The sequence below is a fragment of the Sphaerodactylus townsendi genome, linkage group LG03 (assembly GCF_021028975.2).
Source record: "Sphaerodactylus townsendi isolate TG3544 linkage group LG03, MPM_Stown_v2.3, whole genome shotgun sequence".
In the NCBI taxonomy this organism is placed as follows: domain Eukaryota; kingdom Metazoa; phylum Chordata; class Lepidosauria; order Squamata; family Sphaerodactylidae; genus Sphaerodactylus; species Sphaerodactylus townsendi.
The window spans coordinates 81,657,313-81,680,400 of NC_059427.1; the positions used below are offsets into that span (position 1 = coordinate 81,657,313).

The 23,088-nt window shown below is 41.5% G+C and overlaps 1 protein-coding gene across 1 annotated transcript in view; it reads right to left on the reverse strand.

Annotated features, from left to right (window-relative positions):
* Positions 1-333: 333 nt before the first annotated feature.
* Positions 334-23,088, reverse strand: part of CDX1 (caudal type homeobox 1) — a 44,929-nt gene continuing 22,174 nt past the window's right edge. The window contains exons 2-3 of the mRNA XM_048491007.1: positions 3,369-3,514; positions 334-537 (exon numbers count right to left, since the gene is read on the reverse strand). Coding sequence (XP_048346964.1) covers positions 334-537; positions 3,369-3,514 — 350 coding nt within the window. The remainder of the gene's footprint in view (positions 538-3,368; positions 3,515-23,088) is intronic.

A 23,088-nucleotide genomic window follows, 5' to 3' on the forward strand; every position in this document is an offset into this window, starting at 1 on the left:
TAGCTCTTTCCTTATGACCCAGCTATGATGACCTGAGTGGCAACGCAGGGCCAAGGCTGACAAATTATCCTGAAATACTTGCTCAGTACCCTGTTGTGTGTACCCCCTTCTTTCCTCCAGTTGCATTTTCTTCTTTAAATATTTTCAGACAGCAGCAAATCCTTCCATAAAGTGAACTAATAACAATTACCCTACTTCTTTTATACATAGGACCAAGTCTATTGTGGAAAACACAACTGGATGCAAAGCAGCTTCATGGTCTCAGCATCTTAGCCTCTAGCATCTGCTAGTTACTTTAATTCTGAATCAGTAGATCAAATGGAAGAGTGGGATTTAAGGTATGTATTCTTCCTTGATAGTCATTGGTGATGAGGAGACTAGGTTGGTGGTACTGCTGCAGATACCCCCAATTGGACCAGGTGTGCCAACTGCTGGAGGGGTAGGTGTGGTCGTACTGGCAGGCTGTGTTTGTTGCTGCATCTTCTTCTTGTTCACCTTTCTCTCCTTAGCTCTCCGGTTCTGGAACCAGATTTTCACCTGCAAAATCAGAGGCAGAAGGTGGTAGGGCCAAGGAAGAAAATGAAAAAATAAGGAACAGAGATGAATGCACAGTATGGAAAGGCAAAGCAATAAATGATGGTAGGGTATTTGAAACAGAATTGGGGTGGGATGAAGTATGGTAAGAGTCAGGAAAGAAAGTGGATGATTGGCGACAAGAAAGAGAAAGAAGGCAAAAAGAAATACAGTAATTGTCAGAACTAAAAGGGATTGTTTCTTTTCCTCAACCTTTGTTTTCTGAATGACACCTTACTAGGTGCAATAAAATCTCACTTGTGCTGATTCCTAACTCAGCTGCAAATTGCATGAGGTCTCCTTGGCTACAAACAGTACAGTTCTATAAACTGTTCTGAGAATAGCGCCCACTGAATAGATCTGCAGGTTCTGAGGATTCTGAGAAGATTTTCTTGAGTCTATTTGCTCTCTTAAAGAAAAGTGGACCTTTTAATCAGGAGTTGTAAATTTAACTTCAAATATTTTGCACTTGTGTGTTCTAGCATACCCATTTAGAAACTCGGAAGGCAGTGGAAGGCAGTGCAGTACTGTGGACACCATGTGTAATCACCCTATGATTAGCAGCTGACGTAAGGGTGCCAGGTTCCCCACCACCAGCCACCAGTGGGAGATGAGGGGCCAGGTTGCCAGATTCTGGTTGGGAGACTCCTGGAGATGTGGGGATTGAGCCTAGAGAGGACAGGGACTTTAATGGGGAACATTGCAATAGAATCCATCCTCCTAAACATCCATTTTCCCCAGGAAAACTAATCTCTGTAGTCTGGAGATGAGCTGTAATTCCAGAGGTCCTCAGGTCCCACCTGGAGGCTGACATCCCTAGCTGACATGTACTCATGTTTCATCAGTTCAGACATGTAGCATTGAGGCACGACAGGAGCATAGCCACAGGACTGTTTCAAACCTGGAGCAATAATGTCATTTCCAAGAACTTTTGGTATGGGAAGATATGCTTTAAAAAACCCTCCTAAAACTTCCTTGAATTTTTTCCTTGATTAAAAATAGGTTTTTTTCCATTTGTTCTTCTGCTATGTTCCTTCAGTCTTTGAACTCCCCCCATCCTCTGATTCTTTCCCTCCTTCCAGTTAAAAAAGCTGAAGTTCTGTCTTTTTTTTTAAAAAAGATGTGTACGTAAAAACAGAAAATGCTCCTTTAAAAAAATTGGCATTTGTGTGTTGGAAATGCAGACTTTTAGCCTAAAACACTTTTGAGCAACTAGTATATGGGAGTCCCTTGAACACCGATGGTTTTAAAAATAGGGTTAGGTACATCTGTGGAAGGTACATTGTGCCATCAGTTACAATGGCTTGATGGAATCTTTATGTTCAGAGGCAGCTTGTAAAAAAAATTCTAGAGGCAATAGACTTGAATGGTGTGGAACAGGATGCTGGATTAAGTGAACCTTCTGTCTGATCTTCATATTCTTTGCTGCTAGTCCTACAATAATGCTGCAATATAGGTTGCTATTGTAAGACTTCACAGGAATTCAAACTGGGCAGCAGTGAGCCGATCAAAAAATCTACACAATGGGGCCACACAGGAAAAGAGAAGAAGTCTCTACAAACTAAGGGCTGGGATCCTCAGATCTGCAGAAAAAAATTGAAGTAGGAAAAAAAGAGTTGTCTGTGCATGTTCAAATGGTGCAAATGGAAAAAAAATACTTTGGGTGGCCTCTGACCATGATGCATTTACAGTTTGGTTACCACTAGGTACACCTGCGTTCAAGTAGCTAAAATTCTCAGATTCATGTCTGAGTATCTTTGCAGACAGCTCATTGAATTTTTTTAAATAGGAAAACCAATATATTGCCAGAATTGGCAGGATGAGCTGAGTACAACTGTAAACTCTTTGGTCTGAAAAGGTGCCCAAGATCAGAGCCTGAAGAGCAAACATCCTAGGACACCCTTCAGCAAATGGTGGCAGGGAGAGTCCCCTCAGCAGCACATTAAACGTTGGGTTCAATCTGAGGGTGAAACCGACTAGAGAACGAAATGATCTGTCAGTGAACATAAGATGCCTCCTGAGCTCTGCTTTCCTCACAGCCAGGCAGCAGGCTGCTTAAGGGCACAAGGTACATTTTGAAGCATTCTCAAAATAAGATGCCTTTAATTGAAATAAGGCATCCTCAGGGCTTCTTGGGAAAAATGCTGTGCGGACTTCCTTTTCAAGTTGCCTCTTTTTGGCATATACAGGACATCTTATTTGGACTGTGTAAAATGGGCCCTTGTTTCAAACTGTCAGCAACAAGTCTATAATTCAAGAGTATACATCAACTGAAGAAAAAAATGAGCATTATGGGAAACATGATTTTTAGCACATGTGAGGCCTGTGGAGTCCCAGTTCTCACAATTCCTATCTCCCATGTCACTTTCGTATTTAAGACCACAGGGGGAGAGTTTGTTTCTGAGTAATTCAGACTTGGCACAAAATTAGCAGTAATTCAGACTTCAGTAGTGATCTGTCACATTTTTAATATGCCTTGGGGCAGCATACATAGTTCTCCTCACCTCCATTTTATTTTTATACCAGTACTGGTTGAATGTATTAGGCTGAGAGGGAATTCCCAGCCTAAGGGAACCTAATGACTTCATGTCTGAGAGAGGATTTGAATCCCAAGTCCTACATTGATACTACACTACACTGGCTCCTGCCTCCGTGCAAGTTAGTTATCCCACAGGTAGACACCTGTAGATGAAAACTAAGCAGCCTTGAAATTAGAAGTCTGACCCTATCCACATCAACACAAAAGTCCCACTGTGCTCTATGAGACATATGAGACTTCATGTGTCTTCACCAACCTGCCGTTCAGTGAGTCCTAGCGTTGCTGCTAGCTCTGCTTTCCGACGGATGGTGATGTAGCGGCTGTAGTGGAATTCCTTTTCCAGTTCCAAGCGCTGATGATCTGTGTACACAACACGGTATTTGTCCTTTGTTCTTGTCTTTCCTAATAAAAAGAGAATAAGTACAATAACATACTGAATTAGCAACAAGGGTGTGAAATATTTACTATGGGTAATATAGTGTATCACCATAAAAACATGGAAGGGAGGAGTGATAGACAATATAGGCAAGAAGTAGGAGAAAAGGGAAAGAAAGGAGTGAGGTTAGTCTGATTTTGTATTCATACATGTTTGTCTCTTTTTGATCTCATAGGTATTAATGAATCTCAAAGTAAAGTTCACTCTTGCTTTGTCCAGGTAGCTGTGTGTATATCAGCTCTATTCCTTTTATGCTAGGTTGGTCTTTTCTCTGACTGCCACATAGCATATTTCTTTATCTCATTGTTTAAATCTTTTTTTCTTATGTTGAATGTTGGGACGATGTCTGCATATTCCTTTTTATACTGTGTACAACTGGATGCAATTGTACAGCTATATTTGCATGGGGTTTTTTCTCTCTTTTAAATGCTAATTAACAAATAAAACAAAAAATAAATCTTTTTAAAAAATCCTTTAATTTCCACTTTAATAGCAACTAGAGCAACTCATTTGATAACCCTGTTTTGTAGCTGCTTAATGCTCACATATCTGGAATGGTCCCTAGTATCCTGACTTTTGGGAATGGAAGCAGTGTTGTTTCCACAGCCAGGTTCAATTTTACAGTGAAACACTTTTCTCTATAAACCTTGAGCTTAGAACTACCTCTTTCTACCTCATACTCTTCTTAGTTTGAAGCAGATTACTAAAATATAAAAGCAAACTAGGTCACTTCCAAGCAGCTGTGAAAATTGATCACAAGGGTATAAAATTTCACAGCTAAAAGAGTAATAGGTCTATTATTATCTTCTAATAAAAGATATATCTCTGTTTGATCTATGTTTTGAAGCAAAGATAAAATTAAAACATTTATAGCCTCAGTAAAATAGTTGCATTCAAAGGTGATATGATACAGAATGTCTACACTACCTGCACCACAGTCACATATTCTGTCAGATTATGGTATTTTAAGACATCTCCCTTATAAGATTCTGAAAAGTAAATTTGTAGGCCCACCAACAGAAAGCAGGCCTATTCCAAGGAACTGTCAAATAGGAACAGTAGTTGGAAAGTTGGCCAGATGAAGAATACCAACAAATTGGATAGAATAAATACGTCATGCTCTACAGGTTGTGTTGTAGAGTTTATCCCAGTGGAAAACTTAAGAATTCTCCCTGATCAATCCAGGGTAGCTATCTTGGGTGTCGGAGTGTATAAACTTAATTTTAAGTTCAAGTTCCATCCAAGTTCCTTCCAAGTTCAAGCTTTAAGATCAAGGCATGGTTGGAACATGGTGGCTCTCTGCTGCAAATATGCTTTTAGAGCTCTTTATTTTTATTTATTTTAGATAAAATTTGGTTCTTATCTAAAAGAATGTAATGCAGAGCCTTCAACTGTGCTTTTGTCAATGGCTGGAAGCTAATTTTCATTTAATCTGAGTGGATGTTTTGACTTTGAGACTTGTTTTCGCCGTGAAGTCTAACGGAGGGATAATTAGCTGAAACAGCTGTGCCTGGTGCTAACCAGAGGATTTTTTCTCCTCAGAATTGCAAATGGCCTGAGCTTCAGTAGATTATTGTTCCAACAACCTTCAGAGGGCTACCTGTGCTACACAATTTGGAATTTCAGAGATGGAACGTTAATCCAGATGCTAGCCCCACATAAACTTTGTGCAGCCATCTTGGCATTGAACAGTTTAATGGGGGGCTGGGACATACTAGTCCCCAAATGAAAAAAGAAACAACAAATAATATTTACATGAGGGCAGCAGCAAGAATTCCCCTACTCTTGGATGTACATTTATCAAGAGCTTCCTCCATGCTATGCAAAGGGGAAGGTACACACCAAAGTGAAAATGAAGAAAACTTGTACCAACCAGGCTACAATAATAACTTCAAAAATGTGTTCTCCCACTGGAGTAGCAATTTACTTATAAGTAACCAAAATAATTTTATAATTTTACAAACAGTAACAAGAGGCTTTGGAAAAATTGTTTACATTCTCTCATTGGAGTAATGAAAGGAACTTTTTTATATATACAGGTTAGAACGGCACGGCAGTATAATCTAAATACAAAAATAACAGCTAGCCAGATTCTAGATAATTAACTGGCCTCGTTAAACTTCACAGCTGTTCTGAAAAGAAACAAAATAAAGACTTGTTACAAAGAATTACAATTGTTGTCCACATCTAATGTTGTTCACATCTTCAAAAGGGGGGGAGGGGAGGGGAAGAGGACCTAAACAATTATAGCAAAGTCAGCCTGACATCGATTCTAGGAAAGATTCTAGACCAGATCATTAAACAGACATTAAACAGCACTTAGAAGGGAATGCCATGATTACTAAAACTCAACATGGGTTTCTCAAAAACAAGTTATGCCAGACTAATCTTCTCTCTCTCTGGCCCTTTCCGCTCAGCAAATGTATAGTGGGTTGCAGTCAGGATAAAGTAATCTGCTTTCCTGTTTCTGTGTTCACTTGCATCCATGCAGGCAGCGATTGGAGCCCATGGAAACAATCCTGGTTGCTGTCATGCCTTTACATGGAGACGCGTCTATTTTTTAAAATTTACCTCCCACTGATGCGTAGTTATACAGGCATGCACAAACGAACCCCCACAGCCATGCTGACATCTCACAATACCATGATACGACCATTTGCACCTGCGTGGCTATGCAGATGCAAGCCAGGACATTTTTTTAAAGGTAAGCGCAGCTGAATAAAGCACCTCCTGCCTGGCCATTCGCTAGCAAGTGGCTGCAACCTGGGATTTTTCAAAAGACTTGCAAATGGTGCGATTCTCAAAAAACCCAGTTTGGGGAAAATAACAGGGGCTGACTCGCTTTAGGGGCAGGGCCTGTGCAAAGCCCCCCCCCAATAAAACCCATTTTTTTACCATCCTTAACCATGTTTATTCCCCCCACCCCCCTCTCTCTCTGTGATACAGTGACAAATTTGGTTGATGAAGGGAATGCTGTGGATGTAGCATACCTTGACTTCAGTAAGCAAGACTTTGACAAAGTCTCCCATGACATTCTTGTAAGCCAGCTAGTAAAATGTGGGGTAGATAATTCTACTGTTAGATGAATTTTAATTAGTTGACTGACCATATCCAAAGGGTGCTCACCAATAACTTATCTTCATCCTGGAGAGAGGTGACTAGTGGGATGCTGTAGGGTTCTGTCCTGGACCCAGTGCTATTCAATAATTTTATCAATGACTTGAATGATGGACTAGAGGGCAAGCTAATCAAATTTGCAGATGACACCAAATTTGGAGGGGTAGCCAATACCCCAGAGAACATCAGAATTCAAAATGACCTGGACAGATTGGACAGCTGGGCCAAAACTAACAAAATGAATTTCCACAGAGATAAATGTAAGATACTACACTTAGGCAGAAAAAATGAAATGGAGATATAAGGTGGATGACTCCTGACTTGACAACAGTACATATGGAAGAGATCTGGGAGTCTTAGTAGACCACAAACTGAAGATGAGTCAGCAGTGTGATGTGGCAACCCAAAATGTCAATGCAATTCTGGATTGTGTCAATAGGAGTATAGTGTCTAGATCAAGGGATGTAATAGTACCACTATTCTGCATTGGTCAGACCTAGAATACTGTGTCAAGTTCTGGGCACCACAATTCAAGAAAGATATTGACAAGCTGGAACAGGTCCAGAGGACGGTGTGCAAAATGGCAATTCCATGCCCTATGAGGAGTGGCTTAGGAATGTTTAGTCTGGAGAAGAGAAGGTTAAAAGGTGACAGGATAGCCATGTTTGAATATTTGAAGGATGTCATGTTGAAGATGGAGCAAGCTTGTTTTCTGCTGTTCCAGAGATTAGATTCCACCATAATGAGCAAAAGGGGTGGTACACAACCACAAGGTAGTAATGGGACAAAATTGTACCACAAGGCTGCAGCTTAATGCTGACAAAATAAAGCCTCCAACTGGAGTGCAAGAACAACAGACTTTTTACTTATATGTTTCTTTACAATCTTAAGTGGAATTGTACACAAGTTCACAAGTATGAAACAAACCAGCCATCTATACATGAACAAGCTAGCCGGAAATCTAGACTCAATGCCGACCTTGTAATGAAACTTCTAGGCTCATTCTGTAAAAATGATAACAAAAATGCAAATAAATAGAACAGTCCACAAGGAAACCCCCAGCCCAAATTATAAAATTTTTATACTTGCAAACTGAATGATATTAAGAAACACAACTTGTTAAAATGAAATGGGATAATCTACAAAAAACAGACAGTATATACGAATACGATCAATTTATAACCCAGACCCATAATGTGAACAAAAAAATGAAATAAAAACATAATGGGAATAAAAATAAGAATAAAATAAGGATACCAAATGGGACTGCACTCTGCTAGCTTGACTCCCGCTTCTCACAAAGTTCTTAAAGGAGCCAAAATACAAGGCTAATTATACAATCCACAAAGATGAGAGAGAGAATAGCCAGGTGCAACATTCCCTTATTACAAAAATGGTAGAAAGTCAATTGACTGATTCAAACTGGAGGGGTGCTACTGTTCTTGATAATTACTGCCAGCTGCAACATCTAAGCTGTGCTTTCCCCCCACACTTCCAGTCCTTAGGTGTAAACTTGGGGAGGGGAATAAGTCAATGTTCAAGCTCTATGCCTCTGAATGAGCTAATTCACTGGATTTGAAACCAGCCCGATACAGTCGGTGACTTCGTTTGTTTTAGTTAAATTGTACAATTTTTTTCCTCCTGTATTTTCATTCCTACTGTATTTTCATTGTAAGCTACCAGTTATGAATGAAACTCCAATGGCATATTATCCTTTTGTGGGCATTCCTGTAAGTTCTTATACTACAACAGGTATATGAGTATCTGGGGAGGGACAGAATGAAACTAAGGTTGTGCACAAAGCTTTTCTGTTGGGGGTAGACATAACTGCCCTTATCTTTGAGAAAGGCATTGGGTTACATCCAACAGAAATGTCTGCTGACAGAAAGATTTCTAATTGATATTCGTGTACCCTTCATCCTGCCACAGCCTGAAAAGCTGCTCTTGGGGGTCAGGAGACACAAAGGAATAGCTTACCGAGTCACCTGGGGACAGAAGCATATCTAGGGGAAATGGACCCCGGGGCAAAATCTGAGTTTTCTGGACCCACCCCTCCCCCCCGGCTCCATTTCCCCTAGATACACCTCTGGAAACTGCCTTAATTTTTTTAACACTCTCTGGAAGCACCAGTGGTGGAGTGAGCTCAATTTAAGAGTTTATTTTGTTTTCCCCACCCCTTCCCCATACCTCCTTTTTAAAAGTATTTTTTGAAAATTTGGATTTGGATAGTTGTGATGTGATTTTGTATATATTTAGGGTATTGTTGGTTTCCCCCTCCCCTTTGTGGAATATCCTCAGGACTATACCTAGTGCAACTCAGCCTTTGCCTGTTTGAACATCTGTAGCCTAATTCTCTTTCTGCTTTTGAGAGATTCCTCCTGCCTTTCCCGTCCTCTGGCCTAATAGGGAGGCTGGGGAGAGCAGGAGGCCTATGTCGGCTGGTGAGCAGCGCTCCAGCCTCCCTGTCAGACCCCAGGATGGCCCCCGCGCCTGACAGGAAGGCTGGGGCTGCAGGGCTCTTGCAGCTTGTGCCTGAGAGGCCCACTGAGGGGCTGCTCGCCACTGAGCTGCCTGCTGCAGCCACAAGCCTCCTGCCCTCCCCAATCTTGCTAGCTCACATGGGGGGGAGGAGGGGTGTGGGAGCAATTTTCTAAATGTGCGCTGCCAGGGACATTTGCCCCCACATGTCCCCATGAGTGGCATGCCCCTGCCTGGGGATCTGCATTGGAATAAGAGTAGTAAAAACTGCCCCCCTTCTGTTACTATTAGATACTGCCCTCTATCTCCCAGTCTTTAAGTATTTTCTCTTCCTGAAAGTTGTATTAGGAAATGAAAGAAAATAAAATCTTCATATGATTTCTTCTGCATTCAGTTATTCATGAGGCAGTCTATTTTATCCTCGTTGTTTGACAGATAGAAATTTGATACAGTATATGCAGCATAGCAACCACTATCTACTTTGATATCATTCATTTTGTCAGCAGTATGTGCTACAGCAACAACACGTACAGCTTACACAGACAACTATTATATTCCATTTTGATGGGACATATTATTTAGTTCATTTTTATCCCATTTTTCCTCCAAGAACCTCAGGACTACATACATCATATTCCATTTTTCCTGACAACTCTGCAAGTTAAATAGTCTGAGAATGATTGGCCAAAGGTCACACAATAAATATAATGACAAGCAGATTTGAACTTGGGTGTCCCTGGACCTAGTATAAAACTCTTAACTCCTACACTGACTCTTTTGTTGTTTGTGAGCCCTTGCTAAAGTTTGAAGTCTTCATGTTGTGAAGACAACAATTAGCAAATCAGAAGACAAGCACTGTAATTTATCCAGCTTAATGCTTCCTAAAGCATATTTTGTCCTACAAGTAACCTTATTACTTGGAAATAAGAGCTGCAAATACTTCCAATTGTGCACAGTGTTGCTGCAAAGAATATTACAGAAGAAGCACGGCATATTTGCCAGTTATAGCTTGGCTTTTCCATTTTAATACAAACAATATGTAGATTAGCTCTGTGTTGCATAACCAAAACATGCAAATCTGCCATTATCCTTTGGTGCATGATAAATACAGTCTTCATAGCTAAACAGGGCATCACAATATAGTAAATAAAAACCAAACTACTTAATGGTAAATGATGAAAGAACTGTCAAAATTTAAAAACTTTGTCATTTAAAGCTCACACCTATTGGCTTTATCATGTTTTAGAGTGAAAAGTATATCTATAATTAACAACTCAGAAGATAGGAAGTATGTCCACAACACTTTGCAGAACCACTACCTGTTTAATGTCCATGTCCACTGGATATGGACACAAAAAGCATGTCTTATATATAGAAAGGTTCATACACAAGTAGCAAAAATGAGTTCTTAGTGTATGTGCAACATGTCTTATATATAGAAAGGTTCATACACAAGCAGCAAGAATGAGTTCTTACTGTATGTGCAAATAGTATAATGCTAACCAGATATGTTCGATTTTTTTCATTTGAGTGTGATGTTTGTATCAGTAGTACAAATTAATATCTGTTTTATTTTTAATTGTGTGTTCTATCCTGTCATTAATAATTTTGAAAAATCCAAACAAGAGAGACAAAAGTCAAACTTTCTCTAGAAATGTAATGCCCCCAGAGAAGTTCTGACTATTTTCTTATTAAGTCTCAGTTGTCCCTATAGCTAGTATGGGTTTAGTTGCTTTTGTATAGTGTTATAAGGGAGGGAACTTTAGTTAGACCCTGTCCCTTTAAGAATCCCCCGAGAGACACTCTTCCTTTCATTACCCAGTAGTGCCCCTGTCTATTTAATTTAGTCTAAGGTGCCAGTGGAGTTGGAAGGCTGCAATATCTCTTATGTCTATGGTGTATAGTCTAAGGAGTATAAAAGTTAAGGTGTTAACAAAAATCCAGATAAAGGACACAGAAGGAACCAAGAGAAATCTCAGACAAAGTGGACTTTCCTGGAAGGAATGAGGAAAGGATAAAAGTCTCAAGCTTCAAGTTGTTCCAGTCAAGCAAGTACTTTATTTTAGTCAGACCCTGGGAGGAGTTAGGGTCCCACTCTGTTCTGGCAGAGTACAGGACACCTAAGACTGTTTTACTTGGGGAACAGAACAGTAAGAAATAGTGCCTTCCAGCCCCAGCCAGTTCAAGATACGGCCTTCCAACCCCAGCAGTAAGAGATAAAGCCAGCCAGTAAAAATATATAGCCACAGAGGTGGTGATTTTGGGTGAAAAAATCATGAGGATCCACGAGGATCCATGTTTTCCGAGCAGGTTTTTGTGCCACTACAGCCCCACAGAGCATGGGATGCATGATTGTTGTGTCCAGACAAATGGCCAGGGGCTTGGGCTATGATTTGATGTTGATTTGGGGAGGGGACTTAGTGCAAAAAACATAACACGAGGATCCGTGTTTTCCAAGCAGGTTTTTGTGCCATTGCGGTGCCACAAAATATGTAATAGTTGTGTTCAGACATGTTGCCAGGGGCATGTGCTGTGATGTGCTGGTCATTTTGGGGTGACCAAGTGTAAAAATCAAGAGGATCTATGAGGATCCGTGTGTTTTAACCATATTTTTGTGCCACTGTGGGGCCACGGAGCATGGGATGCAGGGTTATTGTGTTCAAACATGTGTCTAGTTGCATGAGCTGTGATGTGCAGGTGATTTTTGGGTGACCAAGTGGAAAAATCATGAGGATCCACAAGGATTCATGTTTTTCAAGCAGGTGTTTGTGCCACTACGGCACCACAAAGTGTGGGATGTGTGATTGTTATGTTCACACCTGTGGCTAATGGCTGGAGTGCTGATGTGCTGGTGATTTTGGGATGACTTAGTAAAAAAATCATGAGGATCCGTGTTTTTCAAGCAAGTTTTTGCACCACTGCGGTGTCACAGAGTGTGGGATGCATGATTGTTTTGGTGCTGCCTGTAGACTAAGACATGTTCTATAGTTTTATGGTGGTTTCATTTCATTCCAGTGCAAAAATCATATGAATTCATGAGGATCTGTTTAAAATCATCTGGATCCAGCTTCTACCCAGATTTGTGAGTTGGGGCATGTTCTATAATGTGGTGGTGACTTTGAGATGACCTGGTGCAAAAAAACTTTGTCTGGTCGTGGTGGGGGAGGGCAGCCGCCCATGGGGGGGGACTCATATTTTTCCCCATTTTTCCTAGCTACACTTCTGATCAGACTAGAATTCGTATAGCATTAGCAAAGTTAAAAGAAGATACTTTTCTGTTGTCATCTGGAAGCACCCATGAGTTATAGAATCCACAGGCACCTTGTCAGATTTATTAGCATTTAAGTCAAATTAATTTTCAGTCTATCACAAAGGAACTGAAACCAGTTCTGTGTGCAACCTGACATTCACATCAGCTACCCTGCTTGGGTTCCCGCAGGCTACTTATGAGTCATGCATAAAGGGTATATCGCAACAGGGGACAAAAAGAAAAATGAGACTAAATATATCCTGCAGCAGTCCTTGCATTTAACCTCTTACTTTCCTTCACTATTATATTTGGAATCTCCCTGTCAAAAAACCTTGAAGGGTTATGATGACCCAGGGTGTGAACACTATATCAGTGTCTGCCATTGGCAATTAATTTTTTTTTTTAAATTAGAATGTCCCGTGGGAGAAAGTATAGTCCATTTGATTCTGGGCAAAACATGCAACAGACCCAAAACAATTATTTTGCTTCACTGTTGCCAATGCCTCAGTGGGTGAAAAATGCGTAGCATTTACTCATTCATTTTAATGCTCTGAATCAGCATCCATTGTCAGTGAGAACTGGATTTAGCCATATAAATTTCTGGTCTCTAGCTGTTCACCAGATGTCAAGACAGTAATAAATAAGAGATTTTTGTTCTATGGAGCCAAAGTACACTGAAGTGGAAGTAGAACAAATTCTGCCCTCAACATAAATATGAAGAAACAGCTCTGAAAATAATAGAATAATAGAGTACTGCTTCAAGACTACTACAGTGTGAAAAGTGTGGTATGAATATTACTGTTGTAATAAAAAATACTACCAGTAAAACAAGTAGCATATTCTTCCACAGGAGAAAGAATTCTAGAGAGAGGGCTAAAGGTCTATGATCATTCTGTTGCTGACAATACAAACAGGTTTAGACCTAGAATTATAAAAAAAAGGGATAATGGATTTCTTCAGAAGTCTCTTTCACTGAAAGTCATTATATTTGACACGGTAGCCCTCAATGGTCCTGGAGAAAAAGCAGCCTCATTTGAGACAGCTATTGTGGCACCCTCTGCCCACTGGCAAAATAATGTGGTGCAACATCTCATAGAAGGAAAATAAACTAGTAACCCATCATCTTGTTTATTCATCACAAGGAGCAACTTCCTGACAAATTCAGAAGAAGAAATATTACTGGAACTTTACTATTCACTATGAGGAGCTCACCGGAGCTAAAATGAACTTGTTCTTGATGTTATGAGGAGCTATCGTATAGAGCTTCACTATTCAAATAAATAATACCTATCCTTTGTTTTTTGCACGTATCCTGGTTATAGTGTTGTTTGCTTTTGTGGATATTATATAGAGACTGGAACCCCTCATATTGTTGGCAGCATCCTATAGTGTTATGAAGACTTGTTCATAGAAGCACAGGCTTTCTAGGCAACCCTTTGCAACCCCTCCCCCCATCCCACCCAATGCAGCGACTGCATGAAAATACTGCTGGAACAGCTCTACTGCATCAGATTGAGAGCAAAATTAACAATGTGATGGACCTAGGCAGAGGCAAGAAAAGGCAGAGGCAAAGAGGACCTAGGCAGAGGCAGAGGCAAAAAAAAAAAGTCTGACTCTGAAGTGTTAACCCCTCTCAAAGCCTGCATGGATAAAATTTTATAAGGAGTCAGAGCTTCTGACAGAATCTGAAGGAATTCAACTTTGAGTTCCAGATTCTTATCACATAATAAGAGATGGACTATTAAAAATATGGAATACAACAAGAAAAAGATTAGCCTTCTGACATCTCCATTAATGTTACCTTATTGAAGCATATTATAACAAAAAAGTTATGAAAGTGTCAGATTTTAAAACATATCAAGATGGGATAAACGCTCAAGGCAAAAGTAAATCCTGGCAAAGAATGACAGAAGGTAAAAAAAAATCAGTGATTAATATATCTTCAGTTAGTGTCAAGACTAAGGAGGGAGATCAACTCAACAGGAGAAAAATTAAGAAAATTGACAGAATTTGAAAGTGAAATTTCACAGTACAAGGAACATTTATTAGAATGAATTTGTAAAATCTTACTGAAATACAGTGCAGAAACAGAGAAAGTGAAAACATGTATGCTTAAATGGATACAAAACTTCAAAGAAGGGATTCCTTTCCAATAATGGGAATCCTCTTGTCGACAAAAGGAATAAAATTCAACGCTTGCCAAAACTTGAGAGAAAATTGGGACAAGACCAGAGGAGGGATCCAGCAGGTTCTCACAGGTTCCCAAGAGTAGGTTACTAATTATTTGTGTGTGCCGAGAGGGGGTTACTAATTGGTAATTTTGCCACGTGATTTTTGCCTTAGTTACACCCCTCCTCTGCTCCTCAGCAGTAGCGTGCAGAACTTGAAGCAGTCTAGCAGGAGGTGCACCGGTGTGCGTGGCAGCCTGCACCTGCATGCATTCGTTTCTCGCCCAAGGACCGGCGCAGCGGCTGCATCCTTGCCACAGCCCTGCCCAGCAATGCCCCGCCCCCAGAATGCCCGGCCACGCCCCTGTCATGCCCCGCCAAGCCCCATTGGTGCTACGCCACTGTTTGAATCCCACCACCTTGGGAACCTGTTACTAAAATTTTTGGATCCCACCACTGGACAAGACGTACTACCATTGGCACATTACTCTGAAAGACATTGAGAAAATGAACAAGAATTATAAAAGGAAATGCTGGATTTTAAGGAGTAATAGGATGGGACAACTGAACAGAACCCTTCTAAAAGGTTTAATATTGGAGTGGGGGGAGAGAGAGGATGACAAGCAGTGAAAAAAAGATTATCTTGGAACATATAGGGAATATTCTTTGCCTTTGGGTATTTGGAGGTAAGAAATTTTTCTCCTTATGATCCCCTGCCTTCACAGACAGCATCTCCAGGTCCAAGCCAGGGAAGCCTAATGCTGGCTATTAAAAATAACAGTGAGGGCAGCACTGCAAGATTAGGCACTCTTGTCCTTATACCATTTCTTTTCAGGTTTTAAAACAGCTGGGGGGATCAAATTGATATGAATTTTTAGTGGTTTTGTAAGGTATTTTTATATCTCATTTTTGGCCTCATACCAACCAGTTGCATTCTCTGCAACTGGTAAGTATTTTATGTAAACAAAGATTGATTATCTTGATTATTCTTAACAATAATGAGGATCTAACAGTTCACTGCATGTATCATAGTGGATTTTACTGCACTTTTTTATAATTCTGCAATTCACCTTGAGTCTCAACTAGGAAGTCAAATGAAATACATCATTAATACTCAGCATTTCAAATAATGGGTTTGTTTCAGTGTGTTTTACATATAGTATTTTTATGTCCTCTGATGTTGTAATCTGCTGAATGGAATATTTGTATAGCTTCATTCTTCTTAGTCTTTATCTGCTCCTGCTTGCTTCTCTTTTAAACAAGAATCCCCTTTTTAAACAATTTGTTCTTCTCCTTATCAGCCAGCTACTTGAAAGGCAATAAGGAATTTGTATAGTTTTCTATTTTAGTGCTGGGCGTAATTCCAAATTAGGAAGTATTATTATACAACAAGAACTCCTAGAGGATAAGTAATAGGCTATCAAGCTTCTTAATATGACATTTTATATATTCAAGCCAGATTCAGCTGAAGGTACATTTTCTTACACTTCTTCTATAGCTCTCAAGGTACATGATTCAGTCTTCCTCCATTTTATTGTAACAACCACTTTGTGAGTTAGATCATGGCGTTAAACAATGACAATAAAGTACTTAACAATAGCATAGACTCTGGTACCAAGACCTGCAACAAACCAAGGTGCTAACTTTGCTCTCATATAGACACTAGCAACACCATCACTTGCAGAGCTCAACTCAGTGACATAGGTATAGATTTTTTATTGGGGGGTTCGAGGGCGGGATCACGCCCCCACCCACTCCTGGGGGCGTGGCCATGTCTCCCCAAGTCCCACCCCCGGCCTCGGTGCTTATAAAAGCAGCTCTCTGAGGCCAGGGATGGCAGACTCCCCTGCCCCGCCCTCCCACCCACCCCCGGCTGGGTTTGCAGCCAGTAGTCCCTTCTCCCCTCCCCTCTGGGCAGAGGCATAGCTAGGCAAAAAATGGAGCCCGGTGCAAAATCTGAGTTTTGTGCGCACACTCCCCCGCCCCCCCCCCCGGCAGCTGCTGTGATGCTGGAATCCACCCCCAAACAGCATCACTTTCAATGGGGTTTAAACTAGGGAGCCCAGATTCTCCTTTTAAATCCACCTTAAAGGGAGAATCTGGGGTCTCCAGTTTAAACCCCATTGAAAGTGATGCTGTTTTGGGGTGGATTATCCCCCATCCTGAAACAGCATCACTTTCAATGTTTAAACTGGGGACCTCAGATTCTCCCTTTAAATCCATGCTGAAGAGGGTGGATTTAAAAGAAGAATCTGGGGAAATTTGGGGGGTGCCTGCTGTCATGGGTGCAATTGTTAAGCTAGCAGCACCAGACTTTCAGGGTATCTTTAGAAGACTCTCCTGATGATACCACCCAGGTTTGGTGAAGTTGGGTTCAGGGACCAAAGTTATGGACCCTCAAAGGTGTAACCTCCATCTTCTATTAGCTCCCATTGGAAACAATGGGGGACGGGGCACCCCTTTTTGGAGTCCATAACTTTGGATCTCCTGAACCAAACATCACCAAACCTGGGCAGTGTCATCAGGAGAGTCTTCCAACAAATCCCTGAAATTTTGGTGCTGCTAGCCTAAAAACTGTGTCCCCTGCAGGCCAAAAACCAAAAAACACTTAAAATGCAAAAAAAACACGAACGGGGCAGAGCTTCGGACATGTAGTAGGGGGGTTGAGTCTGAGAAACCCCCCCTTACCTACGTCCTTGGCTCAACTTTCTTCCAAATTATAATTTTGTTTCCTTCACCATAATTCCATTCACCATAACTACTTATTTTGGTTTGGTTATAATCTACTCATTTATGATGACTCATACAATTGATGAAAATTCATTCTATAATATGACTTGCAGTTGTAAAATTTCATTCCTTATAGTGAAATAAATATGCAACATACCAGACACCAGCAAATTTAATTGTGCTCTGAAAGCAACACTTAATTATAATATATATAATAATAAAAACTTTGGGAAAGTTGCACATGCACAAAGACACCTGCAGAGAAACAGAAACACCACTACCGGTATCATTACATTTTTCTTTGGAACAGAAGTACACATAAGGTGTCTAGATGCTGTGCTATAGACCAGAGACCAACTCATAAGAACTTTAAATCTGGATCCAGTTTCTTCTACAGTTTCTGTCTCTTGCCTCTGTGAAGTTTTTGCCACGGAGACCACACAGAACTCATCGTGGTTTTGTCACCACTTAGTATACCTGCAAGTGAGACGAGTTTCACTTCTATTTCCCCACATCTATAATGTGAAAAGGGGTTTTTTTGCTATCAGGAAGAAAAAAAAGAGTAAACATGGGAGAGAGACTAATTCAGGTCAATGACTTAGTTCTTGGTGCTAGCTGTGCCCTGAGACAGAACTCCCAAGGGACTAGAAAGGACTGAGTATGCAGGAACAATGAGGTTGTATGCCCCAATTAGTGATTTATGAGGGATCAGCCCATTGATAAGAGCAAACTGTAGCGACAGATGGTTTATATTCACCTAACCAATAGGAAGCCACTCTAGGACGCAAGTCCCTGTTTTCTGTTCTCCATCAAGTAAACTGCATTTATATAAACACACTTTCATATTTGTGGGGATATTTCTGACTCTATATGCCTGGTATACTTGAGGTGAAATGTCACATGTTGGTGAGACTTGACCAAGGGTTCAAGAGGTAGGGTCATCTTGGGTACAAAAGCTGTTCTGTTTGAATAAAACAGCTGCCATATACATAGTGTGATTCAGTGCATCGTCGACCTCCAACAAATAAATATCTATAGCAGGGAGGTGAAAGTATCATTTGATAGAAGGTCAGTGACTCAGTTCATGGTGCTACCATCTGCTCTGATGGAGAACTTGTGAGGTTATGGATATACGAACTGGTATGACATTGTGGTTAGATAGATGGACTCTAGAACCAAGGAGACCCAATTGAAATTCCCATTCAGCCATAAAGCTCCTGGATAAACTTTAGAAAGTCTGCTTCTTTCAGCCTAACTTGCATCACAGTCAGTGGCGTTCCTGCCTAGGGACAGGGGGTACCCTCTGTCCCCGGGCGCCCCCATTTGGTCACGTGGGGGGCGCCACCATTTCAGGGTCGTTTGTGTGATTTTTAAATTTTTTAGTGTTTTTCACGTTTTTGCCTGCAGGGGGCGTATTTTTAAGGCTAGCAACACCAAATTTTCAGGGTACCATTCAGGGACTATCCTGATGATACCACCCAAGTTTGGTGATGTTTGGTTCAGGGGAAACAAAGTTACGGACCCCCAAAGAGGGTGCCCCCATCCCCATTGTTTTCAATGGGAGTTAACAGGAGATTGGGGCTACCCATTTGAGGGACCATAACTTTGGTCCTTCTGAACCTAACTTCACCAAACTTGGGTGGTATCATAAGAGTAGTTACCAGATGACACCCTGAAATTTTGGTGTCACTAGCTTTAAAGATACACCCCTTACATGCACCCCAAGATTCTTTGTTTTGCAGTGACTTTGCTCCATTGTAGCCGATGGGGAATTTCTGAGTGTGTAGGCAGGCTGCACATTTTTGAAGATAGAGGCACCAGACTTTCAAGGTGGCTCAGGAGGCCCTCTTGGTAATAGCATCCAGGCATAGAGACCTTTGCTTCTGAGGGTTCAATTTTATGGACCCCCAAAAGGTTTATTTTGTTTCCACGCTCCTGCACATGAAAGCCTGCGGGCTGAGTTCTCCCAGAACTCTCTCAACTCGTTCCCCCCCCCCCACTCCAGAATCAAAGCTCACCAAGCTTAGATGCTATTACCCAAGACCTCTTGGAGCCACCTTGAAAGTCTGGTGCCTCTATCTTCAAAAATGTGCAGCCAGTGCTTACACACTCAGAAGTTCCCCAGAATCTGCCAGGCTCTTCAGCAAGTTCTGTGGTGGGAAAAATTACTTTTACCACCATAGACTTCAATGGGGCTTTCTGTTATGCCCAGATGGCTCTGTGGTAGAGGTTTCAATGGGAGGCACTGTGGTAGGGGTCTTGCTCTGGGTGGGGGCATTTCCTGCAGGGCTGCTAGTGTGAGTCTCCTGAAAGGAACCAACCAAATTTGCTAAAATGCTGTGGGCACCAAGTTGAAGGTGAACCTGATGCCCACAGCATTCGGCCATCCCAGGCAAACTTTAGTGCCCCCACCCAGAGCAAGATTCACAGTGGTGTTATAAGGATGTGATTCACAGTGGTGTTATAAGGATGAAATGGAAAGTGGATGATCCATGAAACCCACCGAGCTCCTTACAGCAAGAGCAGGAACAAAAAATGTAATTGATGGAAAGAGCGTAATTGGATAAATGCATAAATACAGAAAATTAGATACAAATACTTTGGGAAATGCAGACTAACATACTCCATTGTGCAGAAATGGATAGGACCAAGAACTGTACCTTCACTACACTGCAAAGCATGTGATCCAGTGCAGCGTGGTGCAGCTTAAGTAGAGTCCCTGAAAAACATAGAAACCCATCAACCTACACAAAAAGAATGATCTTCTCCTCACATTTGGGCATATTTAGACCCAACACTGCATTTGAGAGTGCTGACATATCACTGTTCACATAGCCTTCATTCCCTTATGTTTGTATGCTACAAAGGTACTGATGACAGACATGCAAGGGAAGGAGAGTGAGGGAGCGGAGTGAGTGAGTGAGGGGTGGCATGCAAGGGAGGGGGAGGGGTGGCATGCAAGGGAAGGGGAAGGAGGGGCCCTGGCACCTGGACATGGACCAACCCACCCTAGCAGAGGGAGGGAGGAGAGGGAGGGGGAGGGGTGGCATGCAAGGGAAGGGGAGGAAGAGGTGGCACGCAAGGGAGGGAGGGGGAGGGGGCCCCAGCACCTGGAAATGGCTTACCCTAGCAGAGGGAGAGGGAGGGAAGGGAGGGGTGGGGTGGGATGCAAGGGAAGGGGAGGGAGGGGAGGGACTAAGGAGTGGCATGCAAGGGAGGGGATGGAGCAGGAGGGGGGCCAGCATCTGGACATGGCTCCCTAGATCCTTGTATGGGCAAATTTTTCCCTTTGCTCCACAGAAATAGTCATCAGTAGGTTACGGCCAAAGGGTTCCCCAGATGTAAAATCAGTCAGTACTTTCTTTATTTGAGCAATAATAGCTTTGGAGATGATAGCCCAAGACAGTTCAGAAAAAGATTGTTTAAAAACTTAGATATTTTATTTCTATATAATGAATAATTCTATATAATGAATCCTATATAGTGAATTCTACATAGTGACTTATTCACATACAGTGGTACCTCGGGTTTCGTTGCCTTCAGGTTTTGTTGCCTTCGGGTTTCGCCGGTTGCTCCCGGCTGTTTTTTTATCTCGGGTTTCACTGGTCGTCTCGGGAATCGTTTACGCCGTTTCCATAAATTTGCTACGCCATTTGCGTAGCGCATGCGCAAACGGCGTAACCTCGGGTTTCGCCGGTTTCGGGTTTCGCCAAGCGTCACTGGACAGATTACTGGCAAAACCCGAGGTATGACTGTATTGAAGTTAAGATCTCTCCCCACATCACATTTTTGAGTAGCAGCGTTGCTCACAGAAAGCCCAGCCCCCAACTAAACTGTCAAAAGTCACAGGAAGCTTTAATGACTTCCAGAACACTCCAACCTTTTACTGAAGTAGATAAATGTTGAAACTTCTTGCATGCTGAACTTCTAGACAAAGAGACTTAAGAGAGCAGTTGCATAACAGAAGTCACATCGTGGGGATCATTTTAATGTTTTATAATGATAGAACAATCTTGCAAAAACACATGTGTCCAGACATCCTTATTTTAAAGGGGATTCCTTTGCTACTGCAAGAGAATCCACAGTTTTATGTTATCCATAGTTTTTAATGTTTTTAAATTTAATGTTAATTTACCATATGTAACCCATTTGATATTCATTATATTGACAGGCTTCTTATCAACCTTCTTGGCTATTTGGTTTTTCTGAGTTGAAGTTTTTTACTTCCCCTTTTTGTTTTAATGCATTGTTTTTAAACCTATCATATGACTCCAAGAACTGATATACTGCTGGTAGATAAGCAATGTGTCGTGCTCTTTCACTAATTCAGCTGTCCCAAATCCTATTGTCACCTACTGTTTTCACACAAAATCTTACGATTCTAAAAGCTGTCAAAAGTGTTGTTCACAGGTGAAGTAAGCCACACACAACTATAGTCAAGTGATACTTGTAACTTTAGTCTGACCCAGATTAGCCAATTAAGCTATTTTCAGAGTGTTATGCCTCTAAAAGACAGTAAGCTCTATAGAAAAACTGAATGTTTAACTGTGGCTGTTTCCACACAAATTTCCTAAAATGTTTATAAAACTATTTCAGTTTCAGCCCCCTTTTGTTCACGCTCATCTCCTTGAAATGATTCCTGGCTACCATTTTGTGATCCCTCCCCTTTTTTTTTAGTTCTGTGTTTCAATGCCTCACAGCCTCGTGCTGCATTCTTTATTCCTTGTATACTCAATGCTTTCAAGATTGCCCCCCCCCCCCAAAAGAGCAAACTGCCAAATGCTACAAATAAAGAAGTGAGGGGGAACTGAGTGAGTTCAGAAGATGGTGCTGAGGAGGAGGTTCAGGGAAGCAGAGAAGCATGAGAAGTGTAGTCACTAGATCATACAGCAACTGAAAAGGTGTTCAAAATGCTTCAGCCAGAGAATCAGTTTAAAAGGGAATAATTTAAAATGTTCGGAGACTGAAAATTAAGTGTTTGGGGGTAAAAACAATGCAGAACTCCATGAAGGAAATATTTTATTTCCTGCCTCAAAACGTTTTAAATGAATTGTGCAGAAAAGCCCTCTGTGGAATTAAAAATGCAACAGGATTAGATGCATATATTTTACAGACATGGGACCTGCTTGCAGGAGGCACCTCATTGTCTCCCTCCTTCCAACCATTTCTTGTTTCTATTCCCTGACTAGCCTTCATGATGTCTCTTCTTTTCGTTCTCTTCTTCCCACTCACCAGACAAGCTACTTTTATCTGCCCTTGCTCCAGCTTTCCCTCCTTCCCTCCACTTGGCATCCTCTATCCTGGAATACTATGGCTCAGCTGTGTGGTGCTGACCACAAGGCCAGACCCAGCTATGTAGTGCCAGCTGCCAGACAGAGCCCAGCAGCATCATAAAAGACCTCAGAGCAGTGGCATAGCTGCCATGGGGCCAGGGGGCGCTGCCCCCCGGGCTCATGCCATTTGGATCATGTGGGGGACGGAAAATCACTCCCCATACACCTCCCCCTTCCCCCGCCCCGCCAGGCCTAGCAGAAGCCCGGAGCAGCCTGGTGTTCACTCGGCTGGAAGATGTAAATATCCACAGTTTTGTCCATATTGAGAATAAGATACTGATTTCCTATTAACTTATCTTTAAATCTCTAGGTGTTTAAGTTTTGTTTGGATCATGGTTTCAAACTTTAAAATGCTTCCTGGATAGCTAGTTTCATTTCTTTAAATATCAGTTACCATTTCCCATTATCCTTTTAATGGTTTTTAATTTAGTTTTCACAAAATGTGTTTTATTGAAAAAGCAGGC